This window comes from Lutjanus erythropterus, chromosome 16, assembly GCF_056507025.1.
Source record: "Lutjanus erythropterus isolate fLutEry1 chromosome 16, fLutEry1.hap2, whole genome shotgun sequence".
Lineage (NCBI taxonomy): Eukaryota > Metazoa > Chordata > Actinopteri > Lutjaniformes > Lutjanidae > Lutjanus > Lutjanus erythropterus.
In genome coordinates, this window is record NC_139332.1 from 8,080,483 (window position 1) to 8,102,434 (window position 21,952).

The 21,952-nt window shown below is 39.4% G+C and overlaps 3 protein-coding genes across 3 annotated transcripts; all 3 read left to right on the forward strand.

The window, feature by feature from the left end:
• The first annotated feature begins 2,804 nt into the window (after positions 1-2,804).
• Positions 2,805-8,484, forward strand: LOC146312704 (membrane progestin receptor alpha-B-like). The gene is made up of 2 exons (XM_084738764.1): positions 2,805-2,957; positions 6,955-8,484. Exon 2 carries the CDS (start codon positions 6,992-6,994, stop codon positions 8,054-8,056), a length of 1,065 nt encoding a protein of 354 aa, XP_084594890.1. The 5' UTR covers positions 2,805-2,957; positions 6,955-6,991; the 3' UTR covers positions 8,057-8,484.
• Positions 8,485-13,105: 4,621 nt separating this feature from the next.
• On the forward strand, positions 13,106-14,577 carry LOC146312705 (membrane progestin receptor alpha-B-like). The gene has a single exon (XM_084738866.1). It carries the CDS (start codon positions 13,159-13,161, stop codon positions 14,221-14,223), a length of 1,065 nt encoding a protein of 354 aa, XP_084594992.1. The 5' UTR covers positions 13,106-13,158; the 3' UTR covers positions 14,224-14,577.
• A 2,197-nt stretch (positions 14,578-16,774) lies between these two features.
• LOC146312706 (membrane progestin receptor alpha-B-like) lies at positions 16,775-20,713 on the forward strand. Its single transcript, XM_084738874.1, has 2 exons — positions 16,775-16,933; positions 19,147-20,713. The coding sequence occupies exon 2, from the start codon at positions 19,184-19,186 to the stop codon at positions 20,246-20,248; it is 1,065 nt and encodes a 354-aa protein (XP_084595000.1). The 5' UTR covers positions 16,775-16,933; positions 19,147-19,183; the 3' UTR covers positions 20,249-20,713.
• Positions 20,714-21,952: the final 1,239 nt, after the last annotated feature.

Genomic DNA, 21,952 nt, shown 5'->3' on the forward strand with positions numbered 1-21,952 from the left:
CATCCTTTTTCATCTTGTTGTCTTTCATTGTTTTTTTTTTTGTCTTTTTATGTAATTTCTTTTGTCATGTTACACCTTATTCCTCTTGTTACATTTTTTAGTCTTGTTAAGTCTTTTTTATTTTGTCTTATCTTTTACATTTGTCTCGTTACTTTACACCAGAAACGTTTTCACCTTGTTACATCCTTTTTTGTGTTTAGTAATTCCCCTCAAATGCATTAAAACTAAAGTAACAAGCCTGTTTTGAGAATGTAAGGAATAGAAAGTACAGATATTTGTGCTAAAACATCGTTTATTAATGCTAGTGGACTCCATTTTTGTTGGTGCTGTACGGGAGCTGAACAGGCAAGGCGGTATAGGGAGCGTGCATAAACGTCACATCCTTTGGATTTTCCATCCCGTGTCCTTTACAAAGAAGTTCCTCCCCTTTTTGGTTGAAAACAACGGCTCTAATTTGAATGGCGGTCAACACAAATACCACGTCTTCGCATAAAATCCATTAGGAGCCAAAGTCCTCTGGTCAGACAGGTGAGCAGTTATGTTATGTCTTTCCCAAAAATAAGCATCTTTTCAGTCCATCAAGGTGGACCGACTTGACGTATATAGCAAACTAAATGGACATCGAGACATTGAGGTCATTTTATATCATTAAGACACTTGACTTTGCTGTTTTGGTACTGCTGAACCAAACATCATTATAAAAGCAGGTGTTTTATGGTAAGATCATGCTTTTTCCACAGTAAAAGTTCCACCATCACTATGACTCTTCTCTGATTCACTTTGATCTACAGGCACAATCAGCACTAATGTCATTTACTCAGTAACATTTTAAACCATGTGTGCCACAGACACACACACTGCTTCACCACCCGTTTTCACCTAAAGGGAGGGTGTGGTTGTTCTCATGACAGGGATGTGATTTATGGCTGCAGTCACTCTTTGCTTTCTTGTCAAGAGCTAAATAAGAAGACTGATCAGATATGACTGTCGTATCTGATAAATATGGAGCTACAGAATGCTTAGCAGCAAGACCAAAAACAGGAGGAAACTGCTTCAAGGTAGTTGCCACTCAAAAGTTGTTTAATTTTAACAAAAATTAAGTGTGTGCCTGACTATTTTCTTGGTTCGCTGGGACGTAGCCAAGCTAGTTGTGAGCTTGTTGTGTCTCCTTGTTTTCTTCAGAAGCAAAGCAAACCACCTGCAGGCTACACTGTATTTACAGATGTAAGGGCATTTCCCTAACTGGTTAACTATTATTTTGATATAAGCTTAATAGGAATTAATAGACTCATATGCTTTCAGTCAAAGACTTTATTTTTGTCTGTTAAAGACCAGATTCATTAGTATTTGTTTAGGTATTCTTTCCACATTTTACCTGTATCATTTTTAAGGCGAGATTTGAGGTTGTATTGCCTCCAAACTTTGCGTATGATCACATAAATATTTTCATAATAGCCTTAAACTTCAGGGTTTACCCTCCGAAACACCTGATTGAATATGTGGAGTTTGTCAAGTATCTCAACTGTTTGGAGCAATTCAAACAATATGTTCATAGCTGCTGTCTGTTGACTGAACTGTGTAAGGTATGTGAAAAAAACACATGAGCAGATTGTCACTGACAAAGAATGTTCCAGTTCACACCCACACACTCATAGGAAGCTATACATTTTTCTGCCTTTCTCCCTTTCAACAATGTTCAGATTTAAGGGTTACTATTAATCCACTATTAAGGGTTACTTCTTCTTTGTATAAGGGAATACACTGAATTTAAATGAGATTAGAGGACGTTTTTCGTTACGTTCTTTTAAGTTTAATAAGGAATCCATTTTGTCGATGAACATATCAGAAAACGACTTTTCTATTATTTAAGCCTAGAAATGTCTTGTTTATGTAAAGTTGAATAGGTTAAGGCACCTCACGTTTGAGGTTTTCTTTTAGCAGGGGCTCTATTTTTCTTGCCTTTCTCGGAAATCTTGCTCCACCACCCGTTGTCTTACAAATTACACACTGCAGGTTTTCCGGTATTGCTTTTCAAAATGAAACACCTATCGCCGTTTTATAACCAGGCGTGCTCCTTATAGTAATGGTGCAGGTTATTTTCACCAAAAGATAGCAATATTTTCTCTCTCTCTCTCTCTCTCTCTCTCTCTCTCTCTCTCTCTCTCTCTCTCTCTCTCTCTCTCTCTCTCTCTCTCTCGGGGACAAGCATATTAAAAAAGAAAAAAAAAACATTACTGTATATGCCAAATAAGACAATGGGCTAGTTTTCATCCGTAGTCCCTGGCCAGATGCAAAGTTGGCAACGTAAAATCAATACAAAATTGAGAAACAAGTTATAACATGTTACACAAATAATGATGATGTATAATACATATAAATAGCAAGCCTACTGGTTGGTCAGAACCCTAACCTAAGTTTACACACTACATAATAATTAGAGATTAAATAGTAGTATTGCTACTACTAGTATAACTACTACTAATAATAATAATTATGTTAATAATAATTGTAATAATCCTAACAACAACAACAACAACAACAACAACAATAATAATAATAATAATAATATAATATACTTTATTTTCCAAAATAAAATTGTGTTTGTTATCTATTTATCCACGCCATGCATATCATTTATACTATATATCTATAATATATATATTTCATCGCTGTAAATAGCACACTATAAAACTGCAATAATATAACATATATGATATACCTTTGAAATGTATGACTCTTCGTTAATATGTATACAAAATGTTTTTCTATTCACTCGTTCGTGCTTTTATTGTTGTGACAGGTTCACCACACTTCCGGCCGTGTTCCCAGCAGCTTGATGCCGCTTTCTCACTTCAGAACGACGATTGAATCTGTTTAATATTTCGGTCGGCGGGTGGAGGAGAAGGAAGAAGTCGTTTCTTCAGCAGACACTGAAGGAAACGAGCAATCACTACAAGGTGAGGCATCGATGCGGTATCAGTGCAGATCACTTTATTGAGAGAGGAACAGCAAACAACAGGTAGCTGCTAAAGTGGTGCGCAATAGGTCATAAGTTGTCTCAGGCTGTGGCAGAAGTTTTGTGAACTGCCTCGGGTTTGGTCTCAGCCCCTCACAGTAGCACGCACATGTTTGACGGGTTAAGAGGCACGACTCGGTTTAGTCTGTCTGATGATGATATTCAGAACACACAGCAGCGTCCTCCTGCCAGGGGCGGATACAGGAAAAAAAATGCTGATTTTTTTTTTCTTAACAGGCTTAAGGGGGCACTAACTGAAAATCAGAACCATTTCTGTCTTACTAGTCACACTGCTAAAACTAATGGTATTTCTAATAAATGTAAAACTAAATCATAATACATTCTAACATCAATAATTTGCTGTTTTTTTGAAAATGAAAGGTAAAGTCTGATCTCAAGTCTGTGTAGTAAGGGTCTACAGAGTTGTCTACCAGCCATTAGAGCCCACTAAAGTTGAAGTTATTTTAATTATTTAAAATATAAAAGTTATTTGTCCAGTCCAGTTGATCAGCACCCTCTGAGGCTTCAAGATTTAGTTTAAAAAAAGAAAATCATATTGCAATTATCTTTAGTGAAATTGTGATATGCCATATGCTTAGTGGAAGCAAACATAATGTCCTTCATTATAATGCTTTTTTCTCACAAATTTTCCCTTTTTTTTTTTTAAAGAAATTTTGGTTTGGAGATTAATTGTGCTGCCCCTAACATACTCTAAAACATCTAAATAGACTAACACTTTATCAAAATCAGCCCACAGGGAGTTGTAATATGTCCACTTCAGGTTTAAACATTTTGAATTTGAATTAAAAAGGGAAATGTCAGAAATGGATTCTGCATCTTCAGTAACACCCCAATAACACCCCTCCAATAGTGTCCAAATCAGCCAAGCAGTTGCTTAAACTTTGTACATATAGAGGTAATTATGTTAATTAATGCTAAGTATGCTAAGTATAAGTCCAGCAGTTTGTAAATGCTGAGGGCCCAAACTGAACATTATTAACACAAAACATTATTCACATTGCTGGCTAGTAAACTATTATTAGTACTATTGTATTAGCCTAGCTTAGCATAAAGGTTAGAAGCAGAGGGATGGTTAGCCTCATTGTGCCCAAAGTTTAAGTAGGACTGCCGCTAATGATTTTACTCATAGTCCATTATTTTCTTGATTAGTAGTTGTTTGTGAAAAATGTCAATCAGTTTTTCCAACAAAGCCTAAGATGACGTCCTCAAATGTCTTGTTTTACTCACAACCCAAAAATATTCAGTTTACTGTCATAGAGGAGTACATTTTATAAATTGTGATTTTAGTTAACATGCAAATCTAATTGCGACGACCTCAGAGAAGACAAAGTCTTGGAGACCCTCTGTGGTTTCTTGCGCCCCTGTAAGGGCTCAGACCCCAGGTTGGGAACCAGTGGATTAATCGATTATCAAAATAGTTGGCGATTAATTTAATAATTGATGAATCATTGATTAATTGTTGAAGCTCTACATTTAAAATTTACTAATTAATACATACCTCATTTGTCAAATCTATCCTCAAACAGAAATATAAATGTAATCATTTGTGAGTCGAGTTTGTTTAGGAGGTGCTTTAACAAGTTCTTGGATTTTTGTCGAGGATGTATATTGTGCGTGTTTGACTTGCAAGAAATTCCTCGCAAACTTCAGAGCGCTTGAGGGTGAACTGATCCCTGGTCTGCTTTGTCTCAGGAAGCCGCATCCCTTCATTGCTCTGTTTCAGCTCCAGCAGGAAATTCAGACGAGGCAAAACATCTCTGGCATCAAATTTTTCTTCAGTGGGAGTATCAACTTAAAAAAAAAACAAAAAACAAAACACAACTTTCATGCATGCTAGCAGAGCACAGCTCGGATTACAGCTCTGGCTGGTTCGTAAATCAGACACTTAACTAACAGATATCAGGACAGCTGTCTGTGTACACTAGGATTATGAACACAAAGCTAACACTACATACAAACGTCATACAGCAGTGCTCAGCTACTTCTCATTTAAGTGTAAATATCCAAGCCGTACAGTTAAGTGCTGGACAGTGTTTGACTTCTCTGTCCACCTCTGGTGAAGATTTATTTACTTTGTTTAGTTTATGTTGCCGTGTGATATTCTACATTAATAAAGCTACAAAAACAGTCAATTTTGCTCACATAATGAGAGAAACACAGGGAGGATTCATATATATATATTTTTATATTTAGGGCCCTCAGAATGTCAGAGGTGGCCCAAAGCAAAAAAACTGCAAGGCCTTACTGTCCATTCTGAAAATATGAATGTGCTCAGTGAATTTTATGGCAATCTTGTCATTATATTTGATATTTCTTGTGCTCAAGTGAGCAACAGACCTACCTTAGGCCTGCCTCTAACAGAAAAAAAAGGTTACACTATAATTACTAGGCTCTAATCCAGTAAACTGGTTGATCTACATATTTGAGTTATCATCTCAGTAATTCAATAACAGAAACACAGCCAACAAACTATATGGATAGATTTGAATTTTATTTAGAAAAAGAATGAGGGCTCCCCCACTGTCACATTTTTAAAGTATATCAGTACTTGTGATGGGTGAGGAGAGCTGAGCTTCAGCTGTGGTGGTAACCGTTGGCTGTGACCACATTAAGTAGCCATGCATAATGCTGTTGCTATAGCTGTGGCTGTGGCTACTGCTGTGGCTTTACTGGCTGCCTCTTTTTTTTTTTTTACAGCACCTAAGATAATACCATCGGCCCCAACAAAGCCAGGCACTCCAGCCAGGGTTTGAATCTGGTTCTTCTATTAGATATGACAGCAATACTTTATTTTGAAGGGGTGTGCATAAGGCTGTCATTACACTGTCATAACGATGTCATGAAGACCTGTCATGAACATAAAGTGTCAATAAGTGTCATTTGGCAAAATATGCAATTTGTAATGCAGTAATGACATTGTCTGAGATATCTTTTGTTTTATCAACTTAATATTAGCCAAGACAAAAATGTCTTTCTTACAACAACTTGACATTAACAACATAGTCTGTCAATGTCTGTCATGACAACTTTACATAATCAGATTTAAGAAAACTGTTAAGCTTTATGTTTTAAGAGTACATAAAACTGTTAGATGTGGATGTTATGCAAGTGTGTCATTATTTCTGTCACCTCAAGTCAAGATGTATATTTTGGACTTGTGAAAACAATGTTTTATAACAAATGCTTTTGTCACAGTTGACAGTGGGCTTCAACTTAAGTGTTACAATTTGGATTTGTCATAAAGATGTCATTAAATGTTATAAGACCAATCTGATGACAGAGTACAGAACTAAGGTGGTATAACTTACAGTTACCTGATGGACAGCAGAGGGTTGCTAATTTTCTTGTTGCTTAGGTAGGCTAACTACTGCCTGCTGTTATCTGTAGCTGGTGTTAGCGAGTTAGCTCAGTTAGCCTTGTAGCTAGCTGCCTAATTAGCTGACTCTGTCCTATGGTGCCAGGAGCCAAACCTGGTAAGAAAACCACCTAGGTACTGTATTCCCTTTAAAAGACTAAAGTGATGTGCATTAGACCAACCGTGGCCAGTTAGATGGCAGGTAATACAGTACCGAGGTGGTTTTCTTGCTTGGTTTACAAGCACTATTCTTAACCTACAGCAGCAAACAAACTAAACCTAGCTTACTTAAACAATAAAAGCTGTGCCCACCCAGACTATCTAAAACAAACACATTTGGATATAATTTTATCACTCCTGAACATGAAGTAAAATTTTCAAATATTCCCAATTACATTCCTGAAGCACAGCTGATTATTGATATATCATGCTACACTACTTTGGTATTTTGACAGATATTTAGATTTTAGCAACATATATTTTAATCCCACTCAAAACTGTTGAAAATAAAACAACAAAAAAATTTTATGTTTTGTGGATGTTAACTGTGAAATCTTTGCAGGAACCACCCAGGGTGTGTCCCGCAGCTACTGACAGTCATGGCGACCATTGTAATGGAGAGAATCGGGCGAGTGTTCATCAGCCTGCAGCAGATCAGGGAGGTTCCCCGGATGCTAACGGAGGCGGCGCCCTCCACGCCCGGCACTGTGAGTGAGGCCGAGGTTCCCCACTACTTCAGGGAGCGCTACGTCTGCACCGGCTACCGACCACTCCACCAAAACTGGCGTTACTACTTCCTGTCTTTATTCCAGCGCCACAATGAGACCATCAACGTCTGGACTCACCTGCTGGCCTTTTTAATTCTTCTGGTTAAATTTCGGCAACTTGCTGAGACTGTGGACTTTGTTGGTGATCATCATTCGTGGGCCCTGTTGGTCCTGATCCTGTCCTCCCTGACCTACTCAGCATTCAGTGCAGGAGCTCACCTACTGGGCGGCAAGTCTGAGGTGTGTCACTACACCTTCTACTTTCTGGACTATGTCGGTGTAGCGCAGTATCAGTACGGCAGTGCAATAGTTCACTTTTACTATGCTGTGGATGAGAGTTTGCACAGACATGTTCATGGGATCTTCATGCCTGTTGCCACTGTTCTCAGCTGTCTGTCATGCCTGGGATGCTGCTACGGCAAATACTGCAACCACAGTCTACCGACCTGGGTGCGCAAGGTGTGTCAGGTGGTGCCTTCAGCGCTCGCCTATCTCTGGGACAGCAGTCCTGTGGCTAAAAGACTCCTGTCATGGTCTTCAGCCAGCAATGACCCCTCCGTCATCTATCACTTTGGTCAGGTGGCTTTCTTTCTCAGCAGCGCCGTCTTCTTCACCTTCCCCATGCTAGAGCGCTGCTTCCCTGGGCGGTGCGATTTTGTGGGACAGAGTCATCAGATGTTTCATGTTTTTCTATCTTGCTGCACCCTGTGTCAGGTCCACGCCTCTTACCTTGACTTCGTGGGCCGCAGGAAATTGTACTCAAGCCTGCATGGGAGCGGTGAAGCCACTTTCTTTGTTGGACTGTATGTGGTCACTTTGGTTGCATGCATGCTAATTGCTGCCTTCATGCTGAGGAAAGTTAAACAAATGCTCGACTCAAAAACCAAGTCTAAATAACAGATTAGATGTTGTAGGATCCATGTGCAAAAGCATTCATGTGCCTTTCTTTCCAGACTTGCTGCTTTGATAGAAAGGGAACTAATTATATTTGTTGCAGGCTTGTATTATGTAAATGACTGTTGAAACTTGGACTTTTCGTAACAGTAAGTGGCAGATGACAAAAGTTACATATCACTGCCTGCAGTATGTGGCCATGTATACAATCACTGCTGTTACTGATAAAAATAGATGACATGCAGTAGGATTTGTATGTTTTAGCTTGTAGAGATCTAAGTCTTTATCCTACAGTAATAGGATGATAGATGGCATAGCATCTAAATTGTGCAAATATTTATTTTATATATTTTTAAAGTGAGTTTTTCATACTGTGGGCATACTTCATGCAAATGAATAGATTTTTTGATTATTATTGTTTTTTAAAATAAGAACAATTGGAATGACTTTAAGGTGATACACTGATCAAAGCTTGTGGCATTATTTTTTGCAAGCAAAAATCTGCTTCATAATTGAAATTCAATCACTAAAATACAGTTTAAAGGCTCATTTATGCACCCTTTACGTACAACAATAGATATATCCGTTTCAAATTATGTAACCATAACTGCCCACATACTTCAATGCCTCCTTTAAGTTTGTATGGCTATTAAGCAATGTGTCCATTTGAGGGTGCTGCTCAGAGTCAAAAGTGAACCCCATAGAAGAAACAGAAGGCTCCGTCAGTATCTGTATGTGTATTTGACATTGAGCATAAATGAGCCTTTACATTTGACAGTGTAATAACAATGTTATGACATGTGGCCTTTGTCATTGTGCCTTGAGAGACAATCGTTTGCACATTTATGTTCAATTTGGCATAAAGTTGATGGTTGTTACTGTTCTTAGTTCTTAATTGCCTAACTAAAGCCTTAGTGTTTAAAGATGCAGTTTGTAAGGTTTAGGGGGCTCTACTGGCAGAATATGGACAGAATGAAATATAACACTCATAATCACATTTTCATGAATGTGTAATCACCTGAAAATAAGAATTGTTGTGTTTCTGTAACCTCAGTATGAGCCGTTTATGTGTGTATGTCTACAGAGGGTGTGGGGCCTCTTCCATGGAAGAAAATTGGCAAAATTAGCAGCCACCATGGTTTCAAAATGGTTGGAAGGGGAGGGTGAAGTGAGTCAGTTGTTTGCAATCTGAAAGCTCACCAGTAGATGCCACTAAATTCTATACAGTAGCCCTTTAAGTTGCCATTTTTAATGGATTTTATACATGTAGATTTGAAATTGTTGAAGACACATTATGTTTTTTAATAGTGGTCTGAGATTTAAACCCATATTTTTTCTTGCTTAAGTTCTATTTCATTGCACTTTTAGATATAACTTGACGCACTGCCTTAAACTGTATTTAAGAAAGCTGGATATTTTTACGAGGGACCTTTTTATATAATCAAATTTTACTTAATATGGATATGTTATTGCAATTTGCAATATACAGTATATGTGTAGACTGTTTTGTATTATGTACTGTGTATTAGGGTGCCAGCAATCACTGTATTGTTTATTATTGGAAATTCTGTTTGTGCCTTTTGAATCACAAGGGAAAAGTGAATGTGGTTGTTACATGAGTGTACTAATCAAAGGTACTGTGATAATGTATTTCTTTGGGAAATAATAATGTCGACTACTGACCATGATGTAAACACAGTGGGAATGAGTTAAATAAACATGTCTTGAAGATAGAAATAATCTTTACATTTTTTATTCATTTCTGGGGCTTTTGTACCTTTATTTGATAGTTCAGGTTACGAAAGGGAGGAAAGAGAGAGGGGGCAACACACAGCAAAGATTAGCAGGTGGGAATCAAACCAGGGACGCTATAGAGGACTCACAATATCACTGAGCTACCAGCGTTGTTCCACCAAGTCAAATGCCCTCATAACACCATTTTGCAGCAGCACCATCCCTGCATCCTGGGTGTAGCGCCGCCAAAGACATTTGGTCAGAGGACAGAGATCACCACGGATTAGTGGTGGTGAAAATTTTTGACCAATATGCTTGACACTTGGTACACATTTCACACCCAGATGCACAAAAAAGTCTCTTGGACCCATCACTTAAATCCAAAAGGAAGTCGGCCATTTTGAATTTACTCATTTCACTCAAATTTGATCTTTTTCCATGCATTGTATGGTAACTAATTCCTACAGAATTTATCATAATGACTTCAAAATTGGTGTGTATCATCTAGACCACTTTGTGATTGAAAGTTATTCAAAGCTGTAGCTGTCGTTGAAGAGCGTGGCTGTGACATTGTGTCGAATTTTGATGTCTCGCCATGAAACACAAAACTGCTGCAACTTTGGCGTAAATGGGCGAATCTCCACCAGACTTCACATGACTGATCAGAGTCCCAGCCTGAACACATCTACGATGGGCTCGCAGCTGCAGCTTGCCCCGACAGACGTGGGGGTGAGTGGGCCAGTCCAGTGCTGCTACTGGAAGTTTCAGTTTACTTATACGCCTGCCAATGGGTTTGAGTCAGCTCATTAGAGAATATCACGGATTTGGGCAGAGCGGGTCAAAATGTGTCCACCCTCTACTTTTCTCTGTCATTCTCTCTCTTTCTCTCTCTCCCTCTCTCTCTCTCTCTCTCTCCCTCTCTCTCTCTTTATGTTAATTTCTCGTCAGTTCACAGAATTGTTTCGAGGCATGTAAATATCTTGTTTAAATTGATTTTTTTACATAAGCAAAACACTTCTTATAAAGAGGATTTCTCTGCAGCAGGTTCATCAGTGTTCCAGTAGCCGACCCGTTGAGCACCACGCACAGCGCACGTAAGTCTCTTTTCTCACTCTCTTAAGAACATTTAGTTCAAGTTCGGGTGGGGTGGGTGTGGATCTTAAAAACCCCACCAAATATATAGATTTACAATAACTTAAGTCCCCCTCCACTCAAAAATGTGTTTTTCGTCTTGTTCCTACAGTTGAATATTTGAGATTAACTGTGCAGACTGATATATGTGCAGAGTCTGACACTTGAAGGCTGCTTTCACATCCAACTGCTATGATGATTCGTGACATCACAAATATTTTAGAAGCCAGTCGTGGTCCAAAATTCAACTTACACAAATGTGATGTGGAAACTCAAAGCCTCCAGTGCACATTTACACAGAGAATAGACTGTTGAGCGAGGCAGCAGACATCTTGTGTCCTGCTGTTAAACTTTTGGGATGACATACATATTTCTTTGATAATGGAATTTTTAATGAGAGAGAAGGTTTAGGTGTCATTTTAAGGACTTTAACAAGATAATCAAACTTTTTTTGCATAAAAACTACAACTACTACTACAACAGACACATTATTATTCAAAGAAAAGTATTTTATATACACCTATAACGTCTTGAAGGACTATTTTATGATTGAACTTTGTTATCATTTATTCACATCAGAAATTGATAACTCGGTTATTAACTTGATTATTTTGTCCTTATATACACATACAAAATCATACACAGAGCAAGTTTTGATGCTACTCTTTCTTTGTTTCATTTTATGAAATGTACTTATTTTATTTCATTTATTCTTGAAGCTTTGACAATATCGTTGTGACATTTGTGCCACTAAAGCAAATTTGAATTGAATTGATCACTACTAATCTGCAGCTTGTACAAGTTGCTAACTCTTATCTTCAACAGCCAGTGACATTTTCTTCCCAGTGTTGTTTATACAAATGAGTGATAAATTCAATTCCAGATTTCCTCAGTTTATCATCATTGTCATGATGATGACAAGACTAGCTCAGTAGAGATCACTAAATCCCAGGAGCTGGTTAAAAAGTCAAGGAGAACCAGACAGGCTGAGCAAGACCACGTTTTGCTTATGTAAAAGAAAAAAAATCTATTTAAACAAGATATTTACATGCCTCAAAACAATTCTGTGAACTGACATGGAATGATAAAGCTGCGTGTGTGTTTGAGAGAGAGAGAGAGAGAGGGACAGAGAGAGAAAGAGTTATAGCAATTTCATCTTTCACAGCAAGACAGTAGTAGTACAGTGATCTTTTAATAACTTTTGATCACAAAGTAGTCTAGATGGCACACACCAATTTTGAAATTGTTACGATGAATTCTGCAGGAGGAGTTTGTTAAAATACAACATGTGGAAAATGCCAAAATTGAGGAGTAAATTCAAAATGGCCGCCTTCCTATTGGTTTTAGGCGATGGGTCATAGAGACTTTTTTGTGCATCTGCGCATGATACATATGTGTACTGATTTTCATGCACATTGGTGACACGTGCTGTGGAGGCACTGCCAAAGCTAATGGCTAAGGCCAAAGGCTAAATCACACAAACTTTTTCACCATGACTAACGTGTGTACCAAGTTTCATGCACCATCGAGCACGTTTAGCCCCTCTAAAATGCGACTGAAGATTGGTGTTAGCTAGTTAGCAACATCATCAGCACCTACATTGACTGAAGTTCCTGACCGAACCAGAACTGAATAAAGCCTCCGAGACCAACCATGTCCAGTTTGATGACAGGGAACACAGTACCAAGGTGGTTTCCGAGCTTGATTTACAAGCATCACTCTTAACCTGCAGTGGCACACTAAGCATAGCTACCTTTAACTAAAAAAAGAAACGTTGCACATTTACATCTAACTGCAGAGCCTAATAGTAAACATAAAAGATGAAAGTGATGCGCATTAGACCAACCGCGGCCAGTTTGATGGCAGGGAATACAGTACTGAGGTGGTTTTCTTGCTCAGTTTACAAGCAGTATTACTTGATATGCCAACTGCTTTGAATACAGAAAACCTTTTTCTGACCAACCTGTGACCATACCCACAGCCCAATATCACCATAACATTAGGCATGCCCACCCAGACTGTATAAAGCCAGCATATTTGGATATAGTTTTATTACTCCTAAGCATAAAGTAAAATTTTGAAATATTCCCAGGAGGCACATCTGATTATTCATGTATCATGCTACACTACTTTGTTATATTGACAGATATTTATATTTTTAGCAACAGATATTTTACTCTTAAAAACTCTCAAGTCTTTGCAGGAACCACCCAGTGTGCATCTCTCAGTCACTAACACTCATGGTGACCATTGTAATGGAGAGAATTGGGCGAGTGTTCATCAGCCTGCAGCAGATCAGGGAGGTTCCCCGAATGCTGATGGAGGCAGCGCCGTCAATGCCCGGCACTGTGAGTGAGGCCGAGGTTCCCCACTACTTCAGGGAGCGCTACGTCTGCACCGGCTACCGACCACTCCACCAAAACTGGCGTTACTACTTCCTGTCTTTATTCCAGCGCCACAATGAGACCATCAACGTCTGGACTCACCTGCTGGCCTTTTTAATTCTTCTGGTTAAATTTCGGCAACTTGCTGAGACTGTGGACTTTGTTGGTGATCATCATTCGTGGGCCCTGTTGGTCCTGATCCTGTCCTCCTTGACCTACTCAGCATTCAGTGCAGGAGCTCACCTACTGGGCGGCAAGTCTGAGGTGTGTCACTACACCTTCTACTTTCTGGACTATGCCGGTGTAGCGCAGTATCTGTACGGCGGTGCAATAGTTTATTTTTACTATGCTGTGGATGAGAGTTTGCACAGACATGTTCATGGGATCTTCATGCCTGTTGCCACTGTTCTCAGCTGTCTGTCATGCCTGGGATGCTGCTACGGCAAATACTGCAGCCACAGTCTACCGACCTGGGTGCGCAAGGTGTGTCAGGTGGTGCCTTCAGTGCTCGCCTGTGTCTGGGACAGCAGTCCTGTGGCTAAAAGACTCCTGTCATGGTCTTCAGCCAGCAATGACCCCGCCGTCATCTATCAATTTGGTCAATTGGTTTTCTCTCTCTGCAGTGCCGTCTTCTTCACCTTCCCCATGCTAGAGCGCTGCTTCCCTGGGCGGTGCGATTTTGTGGGACAGAGTCATCAGATGTTTCATGTTTTTGCATCTTGCTGCACCCTGTGTCAGATCCAGGCTTCTTACCTTGACTTTGTGGGTCGCAGGAAATTGTACTCAAGCCTGCATGGGAGCGGTGAAGCCACTTTCTTTGTTGGACTGTATGTGGTCACTTTGGTTGTATGCACACTAATTGCTGCCTTCATGCTGAGGAAAGTTAAACAAATGTTGGACTCAAAAACCAAGTCTAAATAACAGATTAGATGTTGTAGGATCCATGTGCAAAAGCATTCATGTGCCTTTCTTTTCCCCTCAAAAATGTGGTTGTAGATTGCAGAAAAGAAGAAGAAGGAAAAAAAAATATATCCAAATAAATCCAAAAGGGCCTTTGCACCATTCAGTGCTCAGGCCTAATAAACAACCAACAATGACCACAAAGATCATTTTTCATTTTCAAATTACATTTGTGGGAGTTTATTACATTTCTGAAAGCTGATGATTTTCACCTGCTCACAAATATAACATCTCAGCAAATGTTTGTGGGTAATTTCATATTACATTTGTGGTAGGCAATTGCTATTACCTTTGTGTGATTTTTTTTTTTTTTTTTTTTTTTACCTTTGCGGGGTTATTATATTAAAGGCAGCAGATTTGTGTTACATTTGTGGTTTGTTACGTTCATGGGTTGTTATTATGTTTGTGGGTGTTACAATGCACTTTACACTGCAATACTGTGTATGTTTGTTGGTAATTTGTAAAGTCATACCAGTGACCAGCACAAAGTGAATCTGTGCATTATTGTCCTGAGCCTGTAGGCAAAGAGGCTGAGTTAATATAAATGAAAGGAAAGCACTGGATTGATGAGTAAAGAGGTACTACACACTTAAATGTTTTCCTGAGCTGTTAATGACACATTAAGGCTGGTGTTGACATTTCTGACATTTCTTAATAAATGTATAAAAAATTGGCATTTCTTGATTTGAAAATGGCTCAAAATCGTACCCACTTTAAATCACCTTGAACCTTGCATACTAAAATGTATATTTATTTATAATAATAGGATGTTAACAGGATGTTAACAGCCCCCACCTTTGAGTAGGATTCTGTGAAACAGCACTCATTTTCAGATATATGCTGTTTGAAATGTATCATTCAAAGTTCACAATTCAGAGTTGATGCTATTTTTTTGCCAGTCCACTGATCAGTATTTCTAACTTTTGACGCTTTTGACAGCTGTAGAAACACCACCGGACTGCATTCTTTCCCATGAGAAACAGCAGGGCTACAGCTCCGTACCAACACTCTCCGCAGACACACACTCACACAGGAGAGCTTCTCAGCCTCTCTGAGCCACTAGTGTTAGCGCTGTTAGCTACTGGCTCAGCTAGTGTACACTTCCCATGGTCAACCCACAGGGTAAAGGAAAGAAAGTAGCATGACCTTCTTTTTTTCCCCCTTTTTTTAATAGATCTCCTTGATTCACTTAGGTAAAATTTTCAGTCTGGAAATTCTGGCATTCCGGATTAATCGAGAAAAATCACATCCTTGATTGCTTGTTTCCTACATACTACTGCATTTGTTTTTACAGTGATGTATGAGCTGTTATATTGTGTTGTATGTATTGGTGGGAAGGTCAGATGCTATTATCAAAGGAATATGTTAGGAAAACGTATTCTGTGATTCTGGTTGCATATTGTATGAATGTACAAAATCTGATAAATTCTTATGTCATTGACTCCCGATTGATCAGAAACTGAAAAGACAATGGATATTAACAACGTGGAGGAACATAGGGTCATTTTTCAAGGTAAAACAACATATTTGCTAACCCGTTAGCTACTGTTAGACACCAGCTGATGTTAACATTAATCACCTCCTAGCTAACATCACAGTGTGATGGTATTACGTGATATGATAAGAAAGGTGTAAATTAAATCTGATATATCAACAGAAGAATTCTTTGTGTGTGTGTGTGTGTGTGTGTGTGTGTGAGTTGCAGAATTTTGGGGATATTGGTCGTAGATGTCTGCCTTCTCTCCAATATAATAGGACTAAATGGCACCAAAAAAAGACTCAACAGTCATGTCTCTTCTCAGAAAAGAAAGTAGTTCCTACATGAAACTGCTCACAGTACAGTCTGTGAATTATCTAAAGCAACCAGTTCATGATTTTTTTGAAAGAGACACTGGTTTTGAAATTTTTAAATGTATTTATTTATGCTTTGAGCACCACAAGCTGAGTTGCAAAACCCTGCAACACACACCGAAACTATCAGCATGGATGAACAGCACTGCAGGTCAGGGGGGAAATATGTAGTTTTGATCACAGGGTGAACTGTCCCTTGAAGGTCCAAGATGTTTTGTTTATCTGTACGAGGATTTACTCTGAACTTCAAGGTAGAAATTCTTAGAAAACGTCATCATTATAAGAATTTTCTTAGAATTGCATCACCTGGAGCAACTGTGTGTTCTAAGAAGCTCTGTGAATACACACCTTATAGTTTTTGCTGTAAGGCTGCTGACAGACAGACAACATCAGCTTCCTGCTGGAGGAAATAAAGAGACATCTCTAAATGTTGCTCTTATCAGAATCAGGATTAAGTTCCTAGATGACCATGATAAAATGTATTTATCTACAAGGACACAGCAGATAAATAAGTGTATTTAACACTATGTTTACACCCCTAATTTTGTCACACACAAAAAAAACACAGAGTCCTCTTAAATATGTCATGAATGTACATGTCTACAAGGACCCGGCAGACAAATACCCATGTGTTTACACCCCTAGTTTTGTCATACACAAGAAGGTTGAGCTACAGGTTTTGAGTGTAAATATCCAAGCCATACTGCTTGCACTGTTAGACAAACTCCACTGCGCATTTAATCTTGAGTGACTGACTACAGGATACTTACTTCTGAAGTAAAGGCTTTTGTCTGGTGTTTTCCTACTCTACTGACCTCTGGTAAGAAACTTTTTGTTACCGTGTTGTTAATAGACATGTCTATTTTAGTCATATTGCATTGTGTGTATTTTTTATTTATTTATTTTATTGTGTGAGTTGCTGCCGTGGTTGTTTGATGAACTTTTTGAATCGATGGTTACGCACAGTATGTTCTCTTCCCTCCCGCTCTCACTCATATGTATTGTAAGTTGTTCTATTTCATGACTTAAAGTTGATGGCTCATTCAAAGTAAGCTGATCCACAACAAAGATTTCAGCAAACAGATCAGTAAATAAAATACACAAGCAATTAGTAATTTATGTGTTAAATTTGACTTGGCAACAAATTACTGTTTGTGAAAATTAGTTATTAGTTTCTCATCTAATTACTGTGGAAACCAAGAATTTTTATGTAGTTATCTTAAGATCACAAAATGGTTAACTCTCAAAAGGCTGATGTTTTTGAGATGACAAGATAATTTTATCAGCAGAAAAGGACTGGTTTTCTTGAGGTCACTGGATAATTATGTAGAACTCAAAAATGAGTATCTGGTTCATTTGATCGTACCCATAGACTTATGTTTGAACTAGAACCAGCACTGCCAATCAGCCTTGCTGCCAGTTTTTCCCAGTGGCCAATCACAGAATTGCAGAAAAAAACCCACCAACTTAAAAAGGCATTTCATAGGCCACCATTATAAAAGAGATTGACAAGATATCTCAAACTGTAAACAAGGTCAGTTATGACTCTTTCTATTGAGAATTTATTATAGTTGTAAAACTCTCCTTGAGCTGAAAAAAGCCATTTAAAAATCTGTGAGGTCATTACAACATAAAGTCTATAGGCAGAACAGGAACTTGCAGGCAGGGGGGGAAGCACTACTGTGGATAGTCAGTGGGCCATATAACCAGGAAGTAAACCTATTAACAGTTTCAGCTAGCAACCAGGCTAGTCTTTTCATTAAATTATTATTACTAATGTGAATGTTATCCCTCACAGAAAGACACAATTAAATTTCTGTCTGTTAGACTTTGACTGAAGTCTGATGCGTTGATCAATAATGAGAAGACCTGACACAAGCGTCCACTTGAACTGATCAGATTTTGGTGGTCAAAGGTCAGGGTTAATATGACCTCACGCCTCGACTTAACTCCTGATCGTCCCCTGTCTGCTTGTCTACCTCGTCGACCTCATCTCCTCCCTGCTCCCTCCTGGTACTGTCGCCTGCCAGTGAACAGAACCGTTTGGGTCCGTTGGCTCACGTCACTGCTCACGGTCCCACTTCTGGGTTCAACTTGATTAGTCTTTCAAGCTCGAACCTCAAAGACTGTTTGTTGACTTGTTGCCCAAGTTATGAACTGTTACCTGTGTTGCTTCACCTGCTCAAGTTCCTGTTCAGCCTGTGTGTAAATAAAGGTCATCACCAAACATCTTTCTGTGCCTGTGTGCTGCTAGTGGGTACAGCCAATACCCATTACAGCTGAATGTTATCGCTATCAGAAAAACATAAAGCAATTTCTGCCTGTTAGACCTTGATTAAAGTCTGCGTTGATCAATAATGGGTGACATTTTCAACTTAAACCAATTGCTACAGTTGTCAAGATGCCAGATGCTGGTATGTCACTCTCTCTGATCTCTGATTAACATTATAATAAATAAGAGGAAATTACATTTTGTTTTGTTGTAATGGGTCCATTATCTTGAGATAACAAAGCTCTCCTTTTCAAAATAACAAATAATTAACTCATGATCTCAATAACAGCATGAAAAAAATTGCAAGCATGGCCGTTCTTGGTTTCCATATAATATTGAAGCTCCAAAATTCATATTTTTCTAGTTTAAATGGAAAACACTCACAGCAACAAATATTTCACTGCCATTACAAATACATTTTTCTTCCATCCCAAAAAAGTCAGCATCTATCACATTTTCGTGAATGTGATATCTCAGGATCACTTGGACAGACTTTCTTCATATTTGATAAAAACATCCACTTGGACTAAAGGATGAACTGATTTCAATTTCACTGTTACTTCATAATGTTGAGCTGTCCTCTATCAGTCCTCTGTACTCCTGTGTATAAACAGTTCCTAAATAAAGACAAAATGTTTCACTGGAAAATTATTCACTGGAATCATACATGCATACATTGTACATACATAGAGTACTTTTTATTAAAATCCTTCGAAATTTTCACTACTCAAATTATAACTGTCTATCTATCTTCTCTGCAGGAACCACCCAGGGTGTGTCCCGCAGCTACTGACAGTCATGGCGACCATTGTAATGGAGAAAATTGGGCGAGTGTTCATCAGCCTGCAGCAGATCAGGGAGGTTCCCCGGATGCTGACGGAGGCGGCGCCCTCCATGCCCAGCACTGTAAGTTACACTGAGGTTCCCCACTACTTCAGGGAGCGCTACGTCTGCACCGGCTACCGACCACTCCACCAAAACTGGCGTTACTACTTCCTGTCTTTATTCCAGCGCCACAATGAGACCATCAACGTCTGGACTCACCTGCTGGCCTTTTTAATTCTTCTGGTTAAATTTCGGCAACTTGCTGAGACTGTGGACTTTGTTGGTGATCATCATTCGTGGGCCCTGTTGGTCCTGATCCTGTCCTCCCTGACCTACTCAGCATTCAGTGCAGGAGCTCACCTACTGGGCGGCAAGTCTGAGGTGTGTCACTACACCTTCTACTTTCTGGACTATGTCGGTGTAGCGCAGTATCAGTACGGCAGTGCAATAGTTCACTTTTACTATGCTGTGGATGAGAGCTTGCACAGACATGTTCATGGGATCTTCATGCCTGTTGCCACTGTTCTCAGCTGTCTGTCATGCCTGGGATGTTGTTATGGCAAATATTACAACCACAGCCGACCAGCATGGGTGCTTAAGGTGTGCCAGGTGGGACCCTCAGTGCTTGCCGTCATTTGGGACAGCAGTCCTGTGGCTAAAAGACTCCTGTCATGGTCTTCAACCACCAACGACCCTGCCATCATCTATCACTTTGGCCAGGTGGCTTTCTTTCTCAGCAGCGCTGTCTTCTTCAACTTCCCCCTGCTAGAGTGTTGTTTCCCTGGGCGGTCCGATTTTGTGGGACAGAGTCATCAGATGTTTCATGTTTTTGTATCTTGTTGCACCCTTTGTCAGTTCCATGTCTACCACCTCGACTTTATCGGCCGTAGGAAACTGTACTCAAGCCTACATAAGAGTAATGACGCTGCTCTCTTTGTGGGATTGTATGTGGTCACTTTGGTTGTATGTACACTGATTGTTGCATTCATGCTGAGGAAAGTTAAACAAGTGCTTGACTTAGAGGCTAAGTCCAAATAATAGATTGGCATGGACTAACCTGGCTCTGTCCAAGAGTAAAATAATACACCTACCAGCTCCCCTAAAACTCAATAATAAGCGTATCTCATTTGTTTAATTTGCACACAATAAGATTTTTCACACTCCACTTAGCCCAAGGCTAAGGAAGCTGTTAGCTCCAAGCTAAGGGAGCTGTTAGTCCTAGCTTAAGAAAGCTATCACACTGGCACAATCCAGGAACATTCCTAAGTGGGCTAACCCCAACTTTAGCCTTGGGCTTGCTGGCCCTGCTCCAGAGCAGGGTTACCTCTGAGTCTGTCGGTTTATCCCCTGATAATCGGCCAAACACAGAGCTAAAAAGTGTCAGTGGGAAGTGGGGCTAAAAGAGTTGAGTAGTCATGGAACATTCTAAAATGTTCACATGAGTTGGTGCACCAACAGACATGTAGTAGAAGTGCAGTGAGAATCATGTAGCCTTGTTCTTAGCTTAACCCTTAACGAAGGGGCTAGTTAGTTAGTTAGTTTGACTCTTCGCCCAAGGTTATGGACAGCCCAGGGCTAAGAATATACAGTGTGAAAAGCCCTATAAATGATAAGTTGTGGGTTTAGCAGTCCCTCCAGGAAGTTGTGATGTTGTGATTGCAACACTTCACACAAATTCAACGAATCCCTGTGATTTCTTGTGTGACCTTGCAATTTTGTCCAAATTCCACAACTTTTCCTGGTGCACTTCTTCATTTACAAATAAAGCAGATTTGTTATAATTTTTGTATTTTTTGAGCCTTTTGGTGAGGTTAATTAGAACACTAAGAAGATAGTGTTGTTTTGTTCACCCTGTAACAATTTGCCTTCGTTTTTTTTAATGAAGTATACAAAAAAAATGTATCTTTCTTTTGTAGTTTTCGCCTGCTTGTGCAATTTCATTGCAAAAAATGCCTAGGAACATCACAACATGCATTGTTTTTCAGAAAAGCTGCCGTGAAATCAGGCAATTCAGGCTGCTACAATCCCAAAAATGGCCTGCGAAATCCTGGAGGGACTGGTTTAGGGTTTGTAACACGCTGGACAATTCTTAACTCGTATAATGACGTATAGTGTGTATCTGTTTTATGAGCTGCACGTCTGTTAACTTTCTGTCAGTCCTATGGTAACGCTACCTTTGCCTACAAACTCATCCTTAAGTTCCTCATCTCACTTTTCACAGTTAACTTGGTACATATTGTTAATAGTATTTATCATTCATTTGGTATATGGTGTTTTTGAGCATTTTGATAATCACCAAAGTGTCTTAGATAAGCAATTCTCAACCATTGGGCTGTGGCCCAGAACACCATCTACTGGGCCTTGGAGGCAGTGGCACTGCCAAATTGTTAGACTGAAATTAAAAATTTAAAAGCTAGTGATTTTTATATCCAAATGTGCTCAATAATCCACAGGGGAAAAAAATACAGCAAGGTGGTGCAGCGGTTAGCACTGCTGCCTCACAGAAAGAAGGTTCTGAGTTTGAATCCCCCAGCCAGCAGGGGTGGGCAGTTTTCTCCTTGTGTCTGTGCAGAGTCTCTCTAGGAACTCCAGCTTCCTCCCACAGCCCCAAAACATGTAGGTTAATTGGTGACTCTAAATTGCATGTAGGTGTGAATATGAGTATTAATGGCTGTCATCTATTACATTTGATAGATTCCAGCCCTGCGATCCTTCAAGGATAAGTGGTTACGGATATTCAGT